This window comes from Eschrichtius robustus, chromosome 6 (genome assembly GCF_028021215.1).
Source record: "Eschrichtius robustus isolate mEscRob2 chromosome 6, mEscRob2.pri, whole genome shotgun sequence".
Classification (NCBI taxonomy): Eukaryota; Metazoa; Chordata; class Mammalia; order Artiodactyla; family Eschrichtiidae; genus Eschrichtius; species Eschrichtius robustus.
In genome coordinates, this window is record NC_090829.1 from 4,444,038 (window position 1) to 4,461,323 (window position 17,286).

General features: G+C 39.7%; 1 protein-coding gene across 2 annotated transcripts in view; it reads right to left on the reverse strand.

The window, feature by feature from the left end:
- Positions 1–17,070, reverse strand: part of LOC137766113 (ubiquitin-conjugating enzyme E2 E2) — a 361,694-nt gene extending 344,624 nt beyond the window's left edge. The window contains exons 1-3 of one of the 2 annotated variants that reach the window (XM_068545852.1): positions 16,914–17,070; positions 11,459–11,642; positions 3,247–3,297 (exon numbers count right to left, since the gene is read on the reverse strand). In XM_068545852.1, the coding sequence (XP_068401953.1) occupies positions 3,247–3,297; positions 11,459–11,634 (227 nt within the window). In that variant the 5' untranslated portion in view covers positions 11,635–11,642; positions 16,914–17,070. Of the gene's footprint in view, positions 1–3,246; positions 3,298–11,458; positions 11,643–16,709; positions 16,847–16,913 lie in introns of those variants that run through there. The other variant, XM_068545853.1, reaches the window with a different exon arrangement.
- Between the last annotated feature and the right edge of the window lie 216 nt (positions 17,071–17,286).

Genomic DNA, 17,286 nt, shown 5'->3' on the forward strand with positions numbered 1-17,286 from the left:
GCCCACAGCCCTACAGACCTTATGATTTTATGAACACAAACTGTTTTCTTAGGTATATCATAAAGTTTTGTTTTTAAACATTAATTCTAATGTTATAATATAAAAAAAGAATTAATTTAACGCAGCCTAAAAAAAAAAAAACAAGTATTATTGCATTTTTACCTCAAAGACGATTAAAAAAAGTGAAAAGAAAACCAAAAAATGTATAGGCAGGTGTTTCCTGTAAGAAGAAATAATGTAACTTATTGTCAAAGTGTTTTGTGCATGCTCTTTTAAAAGATTAAGTTTGTTCAAAACCTGAAAAAAAAAAAAAAACTTAAACAATACTGCAGTAGAGGATAAACACATGCTAGTTCCCGCAATACGAATCCAAGAATTGCTTACCCGGACATCATCACGTAAGAGATGCACTGAGACTCAGAAGTCCCATCTCTAACCTGACATACACACAGAACTGGGCTGTACTAGCCTCTTAAGTTCCAGAAAATAAGAATAAACCACACTCCAAGTGGAAGGTGACACACACCCGCCCTCACCGAGACAGTTAACAGATAAAATCCTTCTCCACTCGGATTGCCTGAACACACCAATGCTCCCCACACATGATCTTTACCTGCGACAGTGAGTTAACAAGTACCCAAGCCACCAAAAAGCAGGGCTGTGAGAGGCACGTGTCCCAGGAAGGGTAACACGCAAAGGGAATACTTAGGCGACCGGGGATTCTGACTCTATCAGGCAGATGGCTTTAATTACTACACTTCTATAAACTAATTCATTACAGTCAGTAGGACACACATGAAGACAGCACAGCACTTCTAAAAAATCAACCACAAAAGCACTGTTAACCTTGTGCCAAAAACATGCCCAACCAAAATTGTTCTACCTTCTCTTTCTGAAGATCGTGACTACATTCTCATTGAAATATAGATGGGCAGATTTACTATAAACCACAATCAAATATTTGACACCCAAACTCCAAAGGCCACAGCAATCCGCTTAATACAAGCGCATGAACGTCTAAGTGAAGTAGCGCAAGCACGCAGGGAACCTGGGGGTAATCACCACTTCCCAGCCAGCCCCAGCACGGTGGATCCTTTGTCAAGGGGTAGCACCACAAACATGAAGGTGGGCATGATCTTAACGTCTGTGTGATCAGTCCAATCAACTATTTGGGGATCAATAAAAGGAGCTAAAGACACTTCACCAATAGTCCTTGCTTCTAAAGCAAATTTAGTTACCCAATCTTCACATGGTTAAAAGGATTTCATTGCAAATTTCCAAAAGCCAGCAAATCAACCAAAGGAGGTATCTTTCCTACAATGTTCTACGTCAATATCTCAATAAAAATGGGGGGAAAAATAAAACTAAGTAGGTGTCTTTCCTGAAACTGTCTGAGGGGCTTATTATGAGTAACATCTACATTTTTAAATGCGAAACTATTACATATATTTCGCTTACGTAACCAGTAATGATACTTTAACTAAGGCTCAATGAAAAAGTAAATCCCCAAATTTCAGATGACACCATAGTTAAGCTTTTCTTTTTTACATTAAATAGAACTATGGTTCAATTATTTAAGTTTATTTAAGTTAACAACCATTATGTAATTCCTTTCACAGACTCTTCAGTTTTCATGCATGTTTACAATATATTGGTTTAATCTAAGTTAAATTATTATTTTTACTAAGTCAAGGCTAAATTAGACTAATGCATTAGAAAATAATATATGATAGTAAAGTTGCAAACAGTCTAATCATCACATGATATTATATGTGGGTTTCATTTATCAAAAGTGAGCCTTAAACAAGCTCATTGAAAGAAAGCAATTAGTTTATTTTGCCAAGAATCTGTTGTCAAAATTTAAGCAAGTAAGTGTATAAACTAAGTTCACATATTTACCAGTTCAGTTGTTTGTAAAAAGGTAACAAAAATAATATATGAGGTAAAACACAGTTTATTAAAAAAAAATTCAAACCATTAAAACAAATATTATCCTAAGAAACAAGGGATTTTAGTTTAATTCAAACTGAAGTTTTTCCACAAATCAATCCACTTACACAAATTGGCCACCAAAGCCTAAACAATGATCTGTCATCTGAAACAGCTTTGATGTAACATAGTCTTAAGTGTGACCAAAAAAGTCTAACTATTAAACAGTTTTTCCGAACAAAGAATCATTTGTTCTAGCTGAGTGAAAGTTTCTTCGAATGTTACTATTGCAAGTTTATATATACTATATACGACTCTCATGTAAAGAACCATATTAAATTCACCACAAACATTAAGTCTTAACTAGAATTTTTCCTACACAAAATAGCTGTCAACTAGCCATAGAGCCATCTACAAAACTTTCACTTTCACTAACAACCATAGTTGCTATCTTTGCTTTCACATAAAAACAAAATCAGTGAAATCAGAAATCACACCCAACAACGCACTCAATACTGGAAACCTGCCCTCTCACCTCTGATGCACACCACCACCAATTTAAACGACAAAAACTCCACGCTGGCCTGGTTTCAACACTGAGCTCACATCAAAACAGAAAGAAATGTCTTAAAACAGCCAAACAGCCATCTTGCAACTACTGCTCCAGATGCAAGATACTGTTTAAGGTGGGAGATAGTTTCTCTCCTCTTTTTACTACGTACCTGCACATCATTAATCATTTCTGGGCAAGCACTTTAACTTCCTATAAGTAAACTCAGACCAGAAAGTTGAGGGTACGTGGTCGTAAAGGAGACAGCGTTTTAAATTCAACCTGCCTCCAATCACCCGTTCTGACTTAGTCACAAGCCATGACGACAAGAAGTGATGTAAACCATAAAGAACACTGTTTAATGTTCCAGCACTTTTAAAAATCAATTTCCAACAGGGTAACAATCGAATAATTATCCAATAGCAAATATTTTAGCCACGCTGTTATTGCACCATTGAAGAAATCATTTAAAACCCTCACGCCTCTTCCACTAAAAGGTGACTGTATTTGTTACCCTATGATTTCACTACCTTATTGTTATTGCGTTACTCTTTTTTTTGGTGACGCCACTCCACCACTGCAAACATACTTGCGGAATAACCCATTTCTGCAGAGACAACCACCACCACTGTCTTCCACAGTCATTAAACTCCAAACCACAATGATGTGTTTACTAACTAATCAGGACAATAGTTGCGCATCAGACCAACAGTTCAATTACCTCTTCTGCAAAAGATACAAATAAATAAAAATCCGTAAGTACTTACCTACAGTTGGGAGGCGGGTCCAACGTAATTTCTGCAAGTTCCTTCTGAATTCTTCAAAGTAAAGACAAAGAAAGTTACATTAAAAAGTCTTCACTCTTTTAATATTTCATTACAATTACACTTTTACACTAGTATTTCCCATTTGGATGCTTTTAATTTAAAATACTAATACTGTATAAATCATCATATACAATACCAACAAAGTAGTAACTTCTGCCACAGTTTTGACCATGCACCTACAGAGAGTAACGGAGACTGGCCACCATCAGTGCTTGCAGCCTGTGTTAGCAACACTATGACTTCAATGAAAACTTCGTTAAGCCACTGCTAACACTAACCAAAATTTCTAGTTTAAACTGGAAACGTTTGCCACACTATTTATGGATCATTCCAACTTCTGATCTGTACTAGAACATCCCATATAGGATGGAAAAATGATCATATTAAGTTGAATCCAAGCATCTTGACTGAGCCAATCAACTGGTGAAGAAAGGATTATCAGGATCTCATTCTAACACCCAAAACCGCTATCAAAGTATAAATGGTATTCCCTGAAGCTTCTAGGCGGGAGCAAGTTGAGGCTTTCAAGTTTCAGTAAGCCTGACTAGAATTCCTTCATTTTAATGTAACTGCATGAGCCTTGTGCAAAGGGGGAAAAAAAAAGAACTTTTATTTTAAAAACCTGTTTTTGCCCTCATGAGTTATTTTCATCTTTTATTCTTAACTGCACCTAACCCCCTATACATATACAAAGGCTAACAGTGCCACACTGTTCTGTAAGAGTATACTTAGCAACCTTCTATCATTCATGTATTATTAAAAGTAGGCTTTGTTAAGCCTAATTTTTTAAAATTCTCAAAACTACTTCTTCTCCTCTGCCTTGGTTTTAAAATATGAGATTCACTAACTGCTGGATGCCTGCTCTTTTGGTAATGACAGGTGACTAAAGTACCACAAAAAAATAAGAATTTTAACAAAGACATTTATTCTCAAACAGTTTCATTCTATGCCTTTTTCAAGACAACAAACGGAAGCTCAGAATTGGTGCAAATCCCCCAGAAGGACTGCCACCAACCTCCCAAATGAAGCGCATGGTCCAGATAGAATGGTCACTTCTGTAAGCCATGTGACTCAGGGTTGGGGAGGGATTATGAAGTACAGCAAGACTAACAAATTAAAAGACAAAAAACCTATTAATTCTGCTATCCCATTAACTGAGGATTCTTGGGCAAAAAGGCTGCTCACACCTGCTCCCTCTCTTTAGGCCTCAATTTTCTCTCCTGTAAGATGAATAGGTTCTAACTAGGACAAATTCCATGACCGCTTATCATTAGAACGTATGATTTCCTTCTAATATGGACTCTGTGATGTGTTTATATGCATTTAAAGTACATATATGGCCCAGAATTAAATGAGAAGTCTCAAAGATCTGATATACGAGAACACCCTTTGTGGATTTCACACAAAAATATAAATAAAACAGGCACTTTAAAACAAAATGGGGGGGTTCCCTGGTGGCGCAGTGGTTGAGAATCTGCCTGCCAAGGCAGGGGACACGGGTTCAAGCCCTGGTCTGGGAAGATCCCACAGGCCGCGGAGCAACTAGACACGTGAGCCGCAACTACTGAGCCTGCGCGTCTGGAGCCTGTGCTCCGCAACAAGAGAGGCCGCGATAGTGAGAGGCCCGCGCAACACAATGAAGAGTGGCCCCCGCTTGCCGCAACTAGAGAAAGCCCTCGCACAGAAACGAAGACCCAACACAGCCAGCCAGCCAGCCAGCCAGCCAGCCATAAATAAATAAATAAATAAATAAATAAATAAATAAATAACAAAATGGGTAAGTCCAGGTTAAAGACAGCAAACTGAGAACACACACATTCACCTCCCACTCCTTCAGGACCCCATGGTAATGGGGCAGGGGGAGCAGGTGGAGATACAGAAAGTGCAAAAAGGAATAGACAGCCAAGAGAAGGGGGTGGTCACCAAAGGAGGAGAAATTTCAGTGTATTTCTGGAAGACAAAGCAGATGGGCATAGATCAAACAGGTTGAGATGGTTAAGAGGGGACTGCGGAGTACATAAAGATTAAAAAAGACCTACTATTCGGGGAGCGGGGAGAAAGACAGTCAGAAATCCCAGAAGAGATTACATTTTCTGCCTAAGAAAATCATAGATCGAACAGGAAGGAAACTAAAACGTAAGTAAAATAATTTTAATCATGTAACAGATATTAAGGGATAAAACAGAAAGATGTGACCTATTTCACCTAAATGCTATGACTCACTGCGGAGCCCTGAGATCATAACATTGGACTTAGAGGAAATCTAATCCTAACACCGTGTTTGGTCTGGCACTAAATATTTAGGTAAACGTACAGACAGTTTATTGGCCTTTTACTTACAGATAAAGCGCAGAAGACAGGTTGTAGTTGCACTTCACAATGAAAACGTTACTAACCTTGAAGATGTGAAATTGGGTGTAGCTAAGAGAAACCAAAAAAAAGTGGATGGGGGGGTGTGAGTAGATGGAAAGAAGAACAAAGGTACTAATATCCCCATTTTACAAACTAGGGAACCAAGGAATACTGTTGAAATGTGAGGGAATAAGAAATAGTGGCTTAACTATATTATTTAGTTTAGAAAGACAACCAATACTCTTTCTTTTAAATATAACTATCATTAACTGGGAGGAGGGAAAAAAAAGAAAGCAGGTGAACAAGCTACATCCTCAAATTTCATAGCAAGGAGACAAAAGATATTATTTAAGTTAACAATTCAAAAAGTAGGTATATGCATATGATTCAGGGTTGTGCAGAAAACCAGTAGCAGGACAAACCAGAGACAGCTAAAGGAATGGAACTGGTACAGGGAGAGCGTTTCAACAGAAAACTGTTGCTTTTCATTAAAGATGTCTCTGTGCTGTTTAATTTGTTACCAGAAACATGAATAACTTGCATAAAATTTTTCTATTTAAGTACAGTTGATTTACAATATTGTGTTAGTTTCAAGTGTACAGTAAAGTGATTCTGATATATACATATATATATACACAAATACCTATATAAGTGTGTGTGTATACACATATATATATACTTTCGTTTTTAAAACAAGAGGACCAAAAGAACAGGCATTCAAGAGTATGCTTAAACTGTCAAAGAAAACTATTTTTAACATAAAAGAACTTCTTTGGGATTTTCAAATAACTCATCTTGCTTTATACTTATACTGTCCCTTTTGGTTTAAAAAACTGATGTCATAATTTTGTCACAGAATTCTATAATAGAACTTGAAACCCCTCCAGATGTCTATAATTCTAAATCTAATTATTCAATACAAAAAACAATTTATAAACTTGCAATTGATAAACTTGACAATTCTGAGCAGTGAGTCAGTCTACTATATTTTGAGCCACTGCTACCAAAGAATGGCTGTATTTCTCTTGACAGAAAAGATTATACTAAGAATTGCTATTTAAACGGTTGCAAGACGTCCTGCTGTTTTCAATAACAGCAATTCATTTCTATCTCAAAAGTTGTGATCATGGTATGTATTAAGTTTCTCAGTCTTGACATGCGGGGTAAGGAAGGCAGCTATTTCAGGCACTGTCCCTTAGGGTGACGAAAAATGAAAAAGTATCAATAATTCACACTTACCGTGTACCTTTTACATGATGATCTTAGGCTATTAAAAGTGAATTAAATAAATCTCACAGAATTTTCTAAGTACTACCGTTTTATCAGTCCCCATTTAGGAAACTAAGGTTAGTAACTGTACACTGGTAAGGTGAAAAGACAAGCAATTATCTTGCTAGGTCAAATAAACAAAAAGACCTCTCCTCTCTCTTATCAGAACTTTTAAGACAAAATTCTTTCTTGAGACATAAATCAACTAGACAATCGCCTAACTCTCGAATTTCTGTCCAGCAGTGCCACTTCCTTAGTCATTATGATACAGAAGTCAGTGACTGCACATGGTTACGGAGACTAGTCAGAAGCAAAATACAGACTAAATTTCAGTTTGTAAGACTTCACCCAATACCTTAAATGTTCCAGGAATGGTAAGAGTATTGCACGTGACTGTCATCTGCTAAAAAGAAAGGGGAGTGGAGGACTGGGGCCACAATCATGATTCATTCAGCCTTCACTGAAGAAAACGGCACCAAAACGACACAAAAATGGAGGCAATATGAAACATTCATTTTAACACCAACATATTGGACTTATGGTTCAGAAAAATGAAGCGGTGTATAGGTATTGACATGTTTAAAACACAAACATATTTTAGGCTAAAGAAAATTCAGTAACTTACTCAGGGCCAAGCGGGACATGAATATATGACATGGGGATTCACAAAGGTGTTTGCTTAACAGTTATTATTTTAAAAAACCTTCATCCACTTAGATGACTTTCTATATTCCCCTACCGTCTGCATTCCTGAAAGCCTTCCAAAATGAACTCATTCTCAAGAAGAAAACCTCATGCAACTAATTACTAAAATTTCTTAAATCTCAAAGTTTTGAGATTTAAATTTTGAGATTTAAACCTTAAATCTCTGAATTAACCCAGAAAACACAGAGCCATTGCAAGTAATAAACCTAGAGTTTAATTCTGAATGGTGATTGATACATACCACGTACCTGTGAATCCAAAAGACCACTGATTTTTAAGACACCCTAAATTAATGATTGTGCGCATCAACTGTAAGATGCATCCTGATTTCAGCAACATTAAAAAGTTTTTAAATGCACATTCAGAATCAAGAAAATACAATAGTTATGAAAGATTATCTATAAAGAGTATCACTTCATTCTTATGTGGAAAACAAGCTTAGATGAGCCCATATAATAAAAGTTCACACTGGAATACATGTACACTGAAATCAACCTTTCAACCTAACAAAAATTTAGAGTCTAAAGCCAAGTATCATCCCTAGGACAGTATTATATTGTATCCAGTAAAATCACAACGTCCACTCTGAACAAAGGTAGTATGCAATAAATGTGATTTAAAATTCACATTTACAGGGACTTCCCTGGTGGCGCAGTGGTCAAGACTCGGAGCTCCCAAGGCAGGGGGCCCGGGTTCCATCCCCGGTCAGGGAACTAGATCCCACATGCATACCGCAACTAAGAGTTAGCATGCCACAACTAAGGAGCCTGTGAGCCGCAACCAAGGAGCCCGCCTGCCGAAACTAAGACCCGGTGCAACCAAATAAGTAAATAGATAAATAAATAAAATAAATATTTTAAAAAATTCACACTGACAGACAGTACAGTCAATTCAATGAAGAGCTCAAAATGGATGTCTTATTGAATTGACTAGTCCATTTAATGAAATCATCAAAATTTGTTACTTCAGACATAGTCCAACTACAAATAAGACAAATATATATATACAAAACAAATATAATTAGAGGTATAGCAAATATACCAAGAGTGATATAGACGTTATCGAGAGAACAGACCGTGATAAGAGCATGCCAATTTTTTAAGAAACAAATTCAAGCCAAAGAAGAGCAAAAATGCATCAAAGAAGTAACTAAAATCTCCCTCTTAACTCTGAAGAAGACAGAAATTAATTTTTACCATAGTTTAAATAAAATTCCCAGGAATTCCCTGGCAGTCCAGTGGTTAGGATTCTGCACTTTCACTGCTGGGGCCCAGGTTCTATCGCTGGTCAGGGAATTAAGATCCCAAAAGCCGTGGAGCACGGCCAAATAAGTAAATAAATAAATTTCCCATTTAATATTTTCTGTATCCAACATTACTTTTCTGTAATATCTGAAAACTGAAATTTTTTTTCAAGAAAACATGTTTCTACACCTAATTATTAATTCTACAATTATAGCACATTTTATGCAATTGAACATCTATGTGCAAAGTACTTTTCTTGAGTTACCATAAAAATCTGAGTTTTTCTAGTTTAACAAACAGCGTTAAGTCCTCAGAGGTTAACATATACCTCATTTTCCTAAAGTTTATCAAATGGACTTGGAGAAATATCACTGTAGACTTTAACTGGCTGTGAGGATGGGACCGTTATTATCCCCATTTTACAGAAGATAAAGCTGAGGCTTAGAAATGTTAAATTATGCATCTAATATCACAGAGAGACTAAATGCCAGAACCCGGAATCAAACCCGGATCCAGATGATTAACCCTGGCTCACAAAATGACACTATTTGGAAAAGACGTCTCATCTGAATAAAAATCATTATCAATAATAACAAGTTAGAATTTTATTTTGAAACTGCCTCTAACTTGGATCTTCTGAACACATTAGTACTGGGACTCTAATCTCTACAGAAGATCCAACTCCTACAACAAACTCAAGATCTAAGGCAGCCAGTAAAAAACTATCGTGACCCTACTATGTTAGGCACTGTGGTGAATTAAAAAGATGTTAAGTCCCTGCGCTCATGAGTCCCAATGTTTTCCTCAGTTGTTAGAACTTAAGCAGAGATGGTGGGGGGAACAAAATTAACTTCACTATCAACTAAATTGGGGAAAAGGAAAAGGGAAGAATTAAGTTTTTTGTATTGGGTTTTTTGGGGGTTTTTTTTACTTAAAAAATTAGCAGTGAAGCAGCATTTTTATATTTAAAACAAATAGTAAATGACTAAGTCACTTCAGACACTGTCCCGTAAACCACCCAGAGACTGTCTAGAGGAAGGTCATCAATCACAGTTTGAAAACCACAGATTCACAAGAATATATCTGTCAATGGAGGGATTTTTTTCAGCCAGGAAGCAACTCAAAAGACCCTTCTTACTTTCAGCAGTGCAGTAATACCAATTGCTATTATGAGCCAATCAGACACTGACTGATTAGAGTTTCTCCATTTACATGGGCCACAATCTGTACTTGAGTACCTCCTACCCACCCACACCCACCTCCTTTCCTTCATCTAAATGCCCTATTTTCTCCATCCCCACCTTCCTTCTCCGCTCTAACTCCACCCCCATTTCCCCGCAGCAGGGCATTTTGTGTTGCCACCAGGTCCACCAGCTGAGGCCTCCTGGATTTGTGGTTTGACAGCAGAAACAAAGTGAACCCTTTCCCCACGCTGGCATATTCGAGTATAGAGGCTCGAAGGTTTAAAGTTCAAAGCCACCTGACTGTCACACAGCTCTTTCAACAGAGGTCAGGGATCAGCAACACACTTCTGGAAAAGGGAAACTGAGTACCCTAGTCCCTTAGAATGGGCTACTCACCACGCACCATCGCTCTAACACCTCTCCCCAGAAAGTCATGTCCTGCCAGGGGCCTGAGAAGGTTCTTCCCAATCCTGTGGACTGACGAGGCCAGAGAGAAACAAGGTCCACTAGCCCACGTGGTTTATAATCTTTGGGATGGGTCCCCCCCTAATTCATACTACCGAGTAAAGTATAAAGCTACCATTCAACATTCAGACATTCCACTATGCCTAAAATTTACAGACTGCTTTTCTTTACACTTCCTATTTGATATAAAAAAGGTATTAAAACAAGAATAGTACATCACAGGACCAGGAAAGATTCTACTAAATTCAATTCACCTTTAAATTATTTACCAAGAGATATTCTGTAACGTAACAATATTAGAGCAGATTTGTCTGCTGAGTCCAATGACATGCCAATCATCAAAAGCAACTGATGTGGCAATAGGGAATCACTCAAATATCTTCCTTCCAGATCTAGCTATTCTCTGGAGAAAAAGAAAATCTGTATCAAGACTGAACCACTGCCTAAAATGATGAAACCAAGATGCATTTGTTACTAAACTCCTGTATTTCTCACTTTACTAACAGGGAGTAGTAGGAAATACAGTACCATCCAATAACTATTTCAATGGAATCCCACTCTTTATTCTCTGCTACTGAACAGAATAAAATATTAATGGTCAAGGAACCATAAATCAAATCATCACACTTTTACATGCATTTTCCTATACATACTCACCTAACAATACATAAACACACACACACGCACGCACACACACACACGCTATGGATGTGTACTTTATAAATTTGCCACGCTGTTTAACTGACTTTAAATACCAAAAAGTTCATATTGCATACAGGTAAAACCATGGAAAAGAAGTAATCCTGAAGAAGAAAGAAAAGTCCATGAACTTCATGGTCCACATCCCAGATAAATGATTAAATGCAAGAGAAAGATAGAACTTAGGGTGATAAATTGATACTAAAACCAAAGAGGTTACAATAATTGAGGTACCTTTTAGCACTAGTTGACAATTTAGCAGCTGTTTTGCTGGATATTTTCCCCTCCTTTTTCTTGGGCTGAACTTGTTCTCTTTCTGGCTCTTGCTGGACACTTTCACGTTGGTCTCCATCAGAACTTCCTCCACTAGTGCTTGGACTGTCATCAACTCTTTGTGCCTCAGTGGACATTTTAGATCCTGGATTAGAGAGTTAAAAATCATTTATTCAGTTGTGGGAGGACTGCAGTAAGGTACCTCAAGAAGAGAGAGAAAGTGAATCTTAGAGGAACCAAGGAAAGCTCACTATAAAATGAATGACTTGGTCACTTTACAAAACAGCTTTGGGAGTTGCCAAAACTTTTCTTTCATCCATTCAAAGTGTACTGAGGAGAGAAATGAAAAGATACAAAATATACACACAAAATGCTCATAGCAACATTATTCATAGAACCCAAAAGAAGAAAACAACTCAAATGTCCACTAACTGATGAACAGATAAACCAAATGTGCTATATCCAAACGACGCACTATTACTCATCCACGTAAAGGAATGAATGGAATGAAAGGAACAGTATCTACATGCTACAACACGGATGAACTTTGAAAACACTATGCTAAGTGAAAGAAGCCAGTCACAAAGGACCACAAACCGCATGATTCCATTTATATGAAACGTCCAGAATAGGTAAATCCACAGAGACAGAAAAGTCAGTAAGCGACTGCCAGGGGCTGGGAGGGAGGGAAGAATGGGAAAGGGCTGCTAATAGGTGCAAAGTTTCCCTTTGGGGTGATGAAGTGTTCTTAAACTAGATAATGGTGATGTTGTACAACTCTAAATATTCTAAAACCCACTGAGTTACACATTTTTGAAGAGTGAATTTTACAGTATGTGAATTACACGGCAATAGATCTGTTACCAAAAAAAAACTGAGGGCCTACTCCCCACCAGGCACTGTGCTAGGCCCTTTGGTCCCACAAGCATGAGAAATCTGATCCAGTGGGTAAGCCAACTTGCTAAGTGCTGTAACAGAGGTTAGTAAAGACAGCCACAACAACAGAGGAATGGGGCACACTTTCGCATCAATATTACATGAATACATCCTCCGGGCCGGGCTAAGGTTAAAATCCTCTAAACCAGTCAATTGTTTGAAGTAACCTTTGTGATAACAGAAGAACACAGAGGCCTCCATGACTCTAGATAAAAACTGAACTGTACCACAGTGCCAGCACGGATCCGGCAATATACCAAGCAACCCCGTTTCACAGGAGATGAAGACTGTACGGAGACACTGAAGGATTCTTTCCCCACCCCCGCCCCCGGTCTGGATGGAATATCCCTCAAGGCTTTCAAATTCCCTTGGCCCTGAGTTCATGCTCCACAAGCAACTCTGATGACCGACTCCATTTCCTCAATACCTTGGTACACTGGTATTGTAAGCTGTTATAACCCAGATAACACAAAAAAAGTGCCCGTCCTCTCCGCGCAACTGTCAGTCTATCATAATCAGTTTCTGAGTTTGAGTACCATGAATACATCCCTCGTGACCCAGCTAGCTTAGAGTTTACTGACACATCCAAAACCAAAGTGACAAAACCCACACCCAGACTCCCACGATGTTACTGTCACCTCATAACCACTTGAGGTGGTGCAGCTACCTTCTGAGGTACCTCTTCTTTAAAAAACAAAACTACCTTTAAGAAGTGACATTAACAACACAAAATATACCTTTAAGAATCACACATAAATGGGACAAATTCCTTTTGAAAAAGATACTACGTTACTCTCAATCAAATCAGGACTTGAAATAAAACTGTATTTGATAGATCGAGAATAAGAATACGTAAAAGAGAGACACCTCAACTAAAGCACTGTTTTTTATTACTATAATCGGTCCAAATGTATAGCTAGCTGACAATGATTAAAATTCATCACCACCAAAGATTTAACTTGTAGCTTGCTCTAAATCAAAGTGATTTCCTAATACAGACCTTTAAGTGGTTGAAATTTGTAGGGTAACACAAACCAAAAAGCACTGCAAGAGAACGGAGGAATCAGGAAGTACAGGGGGTGAAGAGGCAACAGAAACTCCTGAATGTCTTCAATACGACAACACCCAAACACAGCACCACCACCCTCTCACCCTCAAGGGCCCCCTCCTCCATGCACCTCTGAAACACACAGGGAACCCTGACTGCTTTTCTCTCTACCCTGTAAATGGAGACCATGAGTGTCCACAGCCGTGACATCTTTTATGAGCACTGAAGTCACTTAATAGAATCCTGAAACACACAGGGAACCCTGACAGCTTTTCTCTCTACCCTGTAAATGGAGAGCATGAGTCTCCACTGCCGTGACATCTTTTATGAGCACTAAAGTCACTTAATAGAATCTTGAAATTTTATATCAGTATGTTTCACATCTAGCTCTAACAGTCCGAACGTATTTCTTACTTTTTTTTTCCTTTCATTGCTATTTCACTTAAATTCTCACCCTTGGATTTAACACTGATTTTTTTTTCAGCTTACTTCTTTCAGTAAAAAAAAATATATCAGAAGTTTAAAACCTTATAAGTATGTATATAAGAGCATGTTAGATAGAGCAGATGTGCATGGGAGTAAGAAAGAGAATAATTCTCAGAGAAAGGCCCTCAGATACAGCAAAATGCTGCTGGCAATATTTTGAGATATGTGAAATGAGTGAGAAGTCATTTTATACGTCTTAAACCAGAAGCAATCCATTATATGACAAACATATGGAAACCTAAATAAAATTCTTTTTTACTGAACCTCCAGCTTCAGTTTAATAAACTATGCCTAGAATTTCAGTTGTATATTACATTAGTTATAAAGCTACACGTTCGTCTTAATATCTTTATGTGTAACTACATAATATCTAATAATGCCACAAGTATATATAATTACTTAAAAGACTACTCAATGATATAATCTGAGCCATAATCTGAAACCCAAATTACATAAACTGCTCCAGAATATCAGAAGACTAAAATTAGTCTCACTAGAGAATTATTAAAATACCCAAATAGATGTATAATTTCTACAGTTTCACAATAAGGAAAAAAGATTATTTCCACTTTTGACCTAAGATACCTTATTTTGTCCAAATCTTAACCTACAGACGATAAATTCGCTCAAGGCCACGAATAACCACTGTAGAAACCTGTAGAAACAAAGTTTTCATATCTTTTTCAAATATCAAGAGTAAGGGGAACTTCTGTGGCTGTTGGTTTTTGAATGCCTGCTTACAGAAAAAGTATGGGGAAAAATTAAGTGACAACTAATCTTTATGAAGAAAAAACTGTCTATAAGCATTTTAATGAGTTACAAGATTGGTGTTTTGTCTCTCTAAAGTACAAATGAATGAAACTTCCTGAATTAAAACTCTCTAAATGTTATCTTCTAAATCAGCGCTTTAAAATCATCTTTTAACATTAATTCCTAAATAGCTAATTTGATCCAATTATCTAGAGTGAAGATAAACTTGAATCCCACCGTTATAAACATAGAGCTACTCTTCCATGACTATTTTCAAAGATATTAAGATACTTAAATTGATATTTTTGCTTTGTACTCACAAAGTAAAACTTGGCTTCTAAACATAAAATAGTAAAGTAGAACTTTCCTCAAATACGGGTTATATTAGGAGTTTAGATATCGTTCTTTCTTCAACACACAAATTACCTAAACCTGTATTAGCTATGTACTCTATATTGTAAATTACAGTCTTGGAAATTAGCAACATCCAAAATGAAACTCACATGTTCCATAAAAATGAAGTGATTTGGTTATAAATATTACTGATAACATAAAAACAACCATAGTCACTCCATAAATCCGGATTACTGTCCAAATAAGCCTTATAAGTGTACCTCACGGTATAAAACTGCAAAAGCAAGTGTTCCTTTGAGCTTTTACAACAGGAAAACGCGTAATTCTGTCATCTGATTTCTTGCTATCTGTCTTCCCACTCACGTTTCCAAACTTTTCTAAAATGTAAAATAATTTATATTATATGCAGAATATCTAGCAATAGCCAGCTTTGCACTTACCTGCAAAGATACTTATGCACGAAATAATCGTGGAACACCCAAGTTTTGAGGAAAAGGTGCTATGTCCTGGAAGGGAGCACCTTTCTATAATGGGGTATGACATTATATGAAAACCCTCCGTCATTGGCATCAGCCCACATACAAAACTCTAAACAGCCAAGGAGCATCCAAACTAAGTAAACACAAATATTTAGATTCCCAAGGTCCAGACTGAATTATCACCTATTCAGAAACATAGATTTTTAGGAATCAGGGATTTTAAAACAACAACAACAACAAAAAAACTAAGAAGAACTTAAAATCTTTCTTAAAGGCGAGATACTCTTAAGGTAAACCCTAGCATTTCCTTTTGTACTCTTAAATAGAAATATTTGAGTAAACGCTCAAGAATACACAAGGCAAAACGATGAATCTTGAAGACATGCAAATAGGTCTAACAGCCACCGAGCACAGGATGAGGTCTTTCTAAAGCGGCCTTAATTTCCTTAAGGGAAGATGGATTGGACATTTCTGGTCGGTCGTGGGAAAAAAACCACAAGAAGCTACGCTTTATCTTCATTAGAAATGGTAAAGGGCAAAAGGATCAAAACACTAAGAGAGAAGAGAGAGGGAGGGGGGAGGGCGGGGGGAGAATCCAGTTTCGAACCAGGCCAGTGGGAGCTGCAGAGAAGAGGCTGGAGAAAAATGGGCTTGGGCTCCAAACTGTGACAAGCGCTGGGCTTCACAAAAGACCAGGACAACACACACTCCACACCAGGGCAAACACAAACACACCCCACCGGGTCTCCAGGCGGGCCCCGGGGGGGCCAGACCCGGCACTCGCCCGGAGAGACACCATGTGCTGCAATTATGCAATTAGTGAAAATAGCAGAAGACCGAGCCGGGCACTTTCCACCGTGACATTTATCCTGTACTTTTGCAAAGACTTAGTTCCAGGATGCGGCTGGAGAGGGATGGGGAACCGAGAACGGAAGGGGGCAGAGGATGGGCAGGGAGGGAAGAGGCAGGAGGAGGGGTGGATGGGGAGGAGGGGTGGATGGGGAGGAGGGGGAGGGGTGGAAAGGGCGAGAAACCGGGGCAGGAGGCTCGCGGGAGGGGGCGCGGGGACGGGGGCACGCGGGGCGCGGGGAGGGAACCGGGGCGCGAGCGGCGCCGGGGGGAGCGGGGGGTCGGGTCGGGGCGGGGGCCCAGCGGGTACCTGAGGGAGGGGCGTCCGCGCAGGTCGCGGGCTCGAGCCCCAGCCCGGGAAGAGGAGTCTGCGGAGGCGCGGGGGAAAGGGGCGCGGAGGAGGCCCCGGGGACGGGCTGTCCCCGCGGACCGTCCGGTCACCGAACCCGGACCCGCGCACCGCGCACCGGACCGCCCGGCCACGCCTGTCCCCGCCACGCCCGCCCGGACTCACCCCCGGCGCCGCCGCCGCCGCCCCCGGCCGTTCCAGCTCCGGCTCCCGAGGCTGCTGCCCGCGGCTGTCGCTGTGGCCGCCCCTGAGTCCTGGAAAGTGGGGCCACCGCCTCCGTGAGCCGCCGCCGCCCGGCCGTCCGCGCGCGCGCCCGCGACTGCGCGTGCCGGCGCGCCCGGGAGAGACCGCGAGAGCGCGAGTCCCACGTCGGCCCGCCGCGCCGCGCGCCTCCCTGCCCCCTCCCCGCTCCGCCCCTCCTCCGCGGGCGCGCGGCCGCGAGGGGGCGGCGGCGGGCGCGCGCACGGCGGGGCCCCGCGGCCGGGCGAGAGGGCTGGGAGGCGGCGCGGAAAAGTGAAGTGACAGCCGGGTCCCGCGA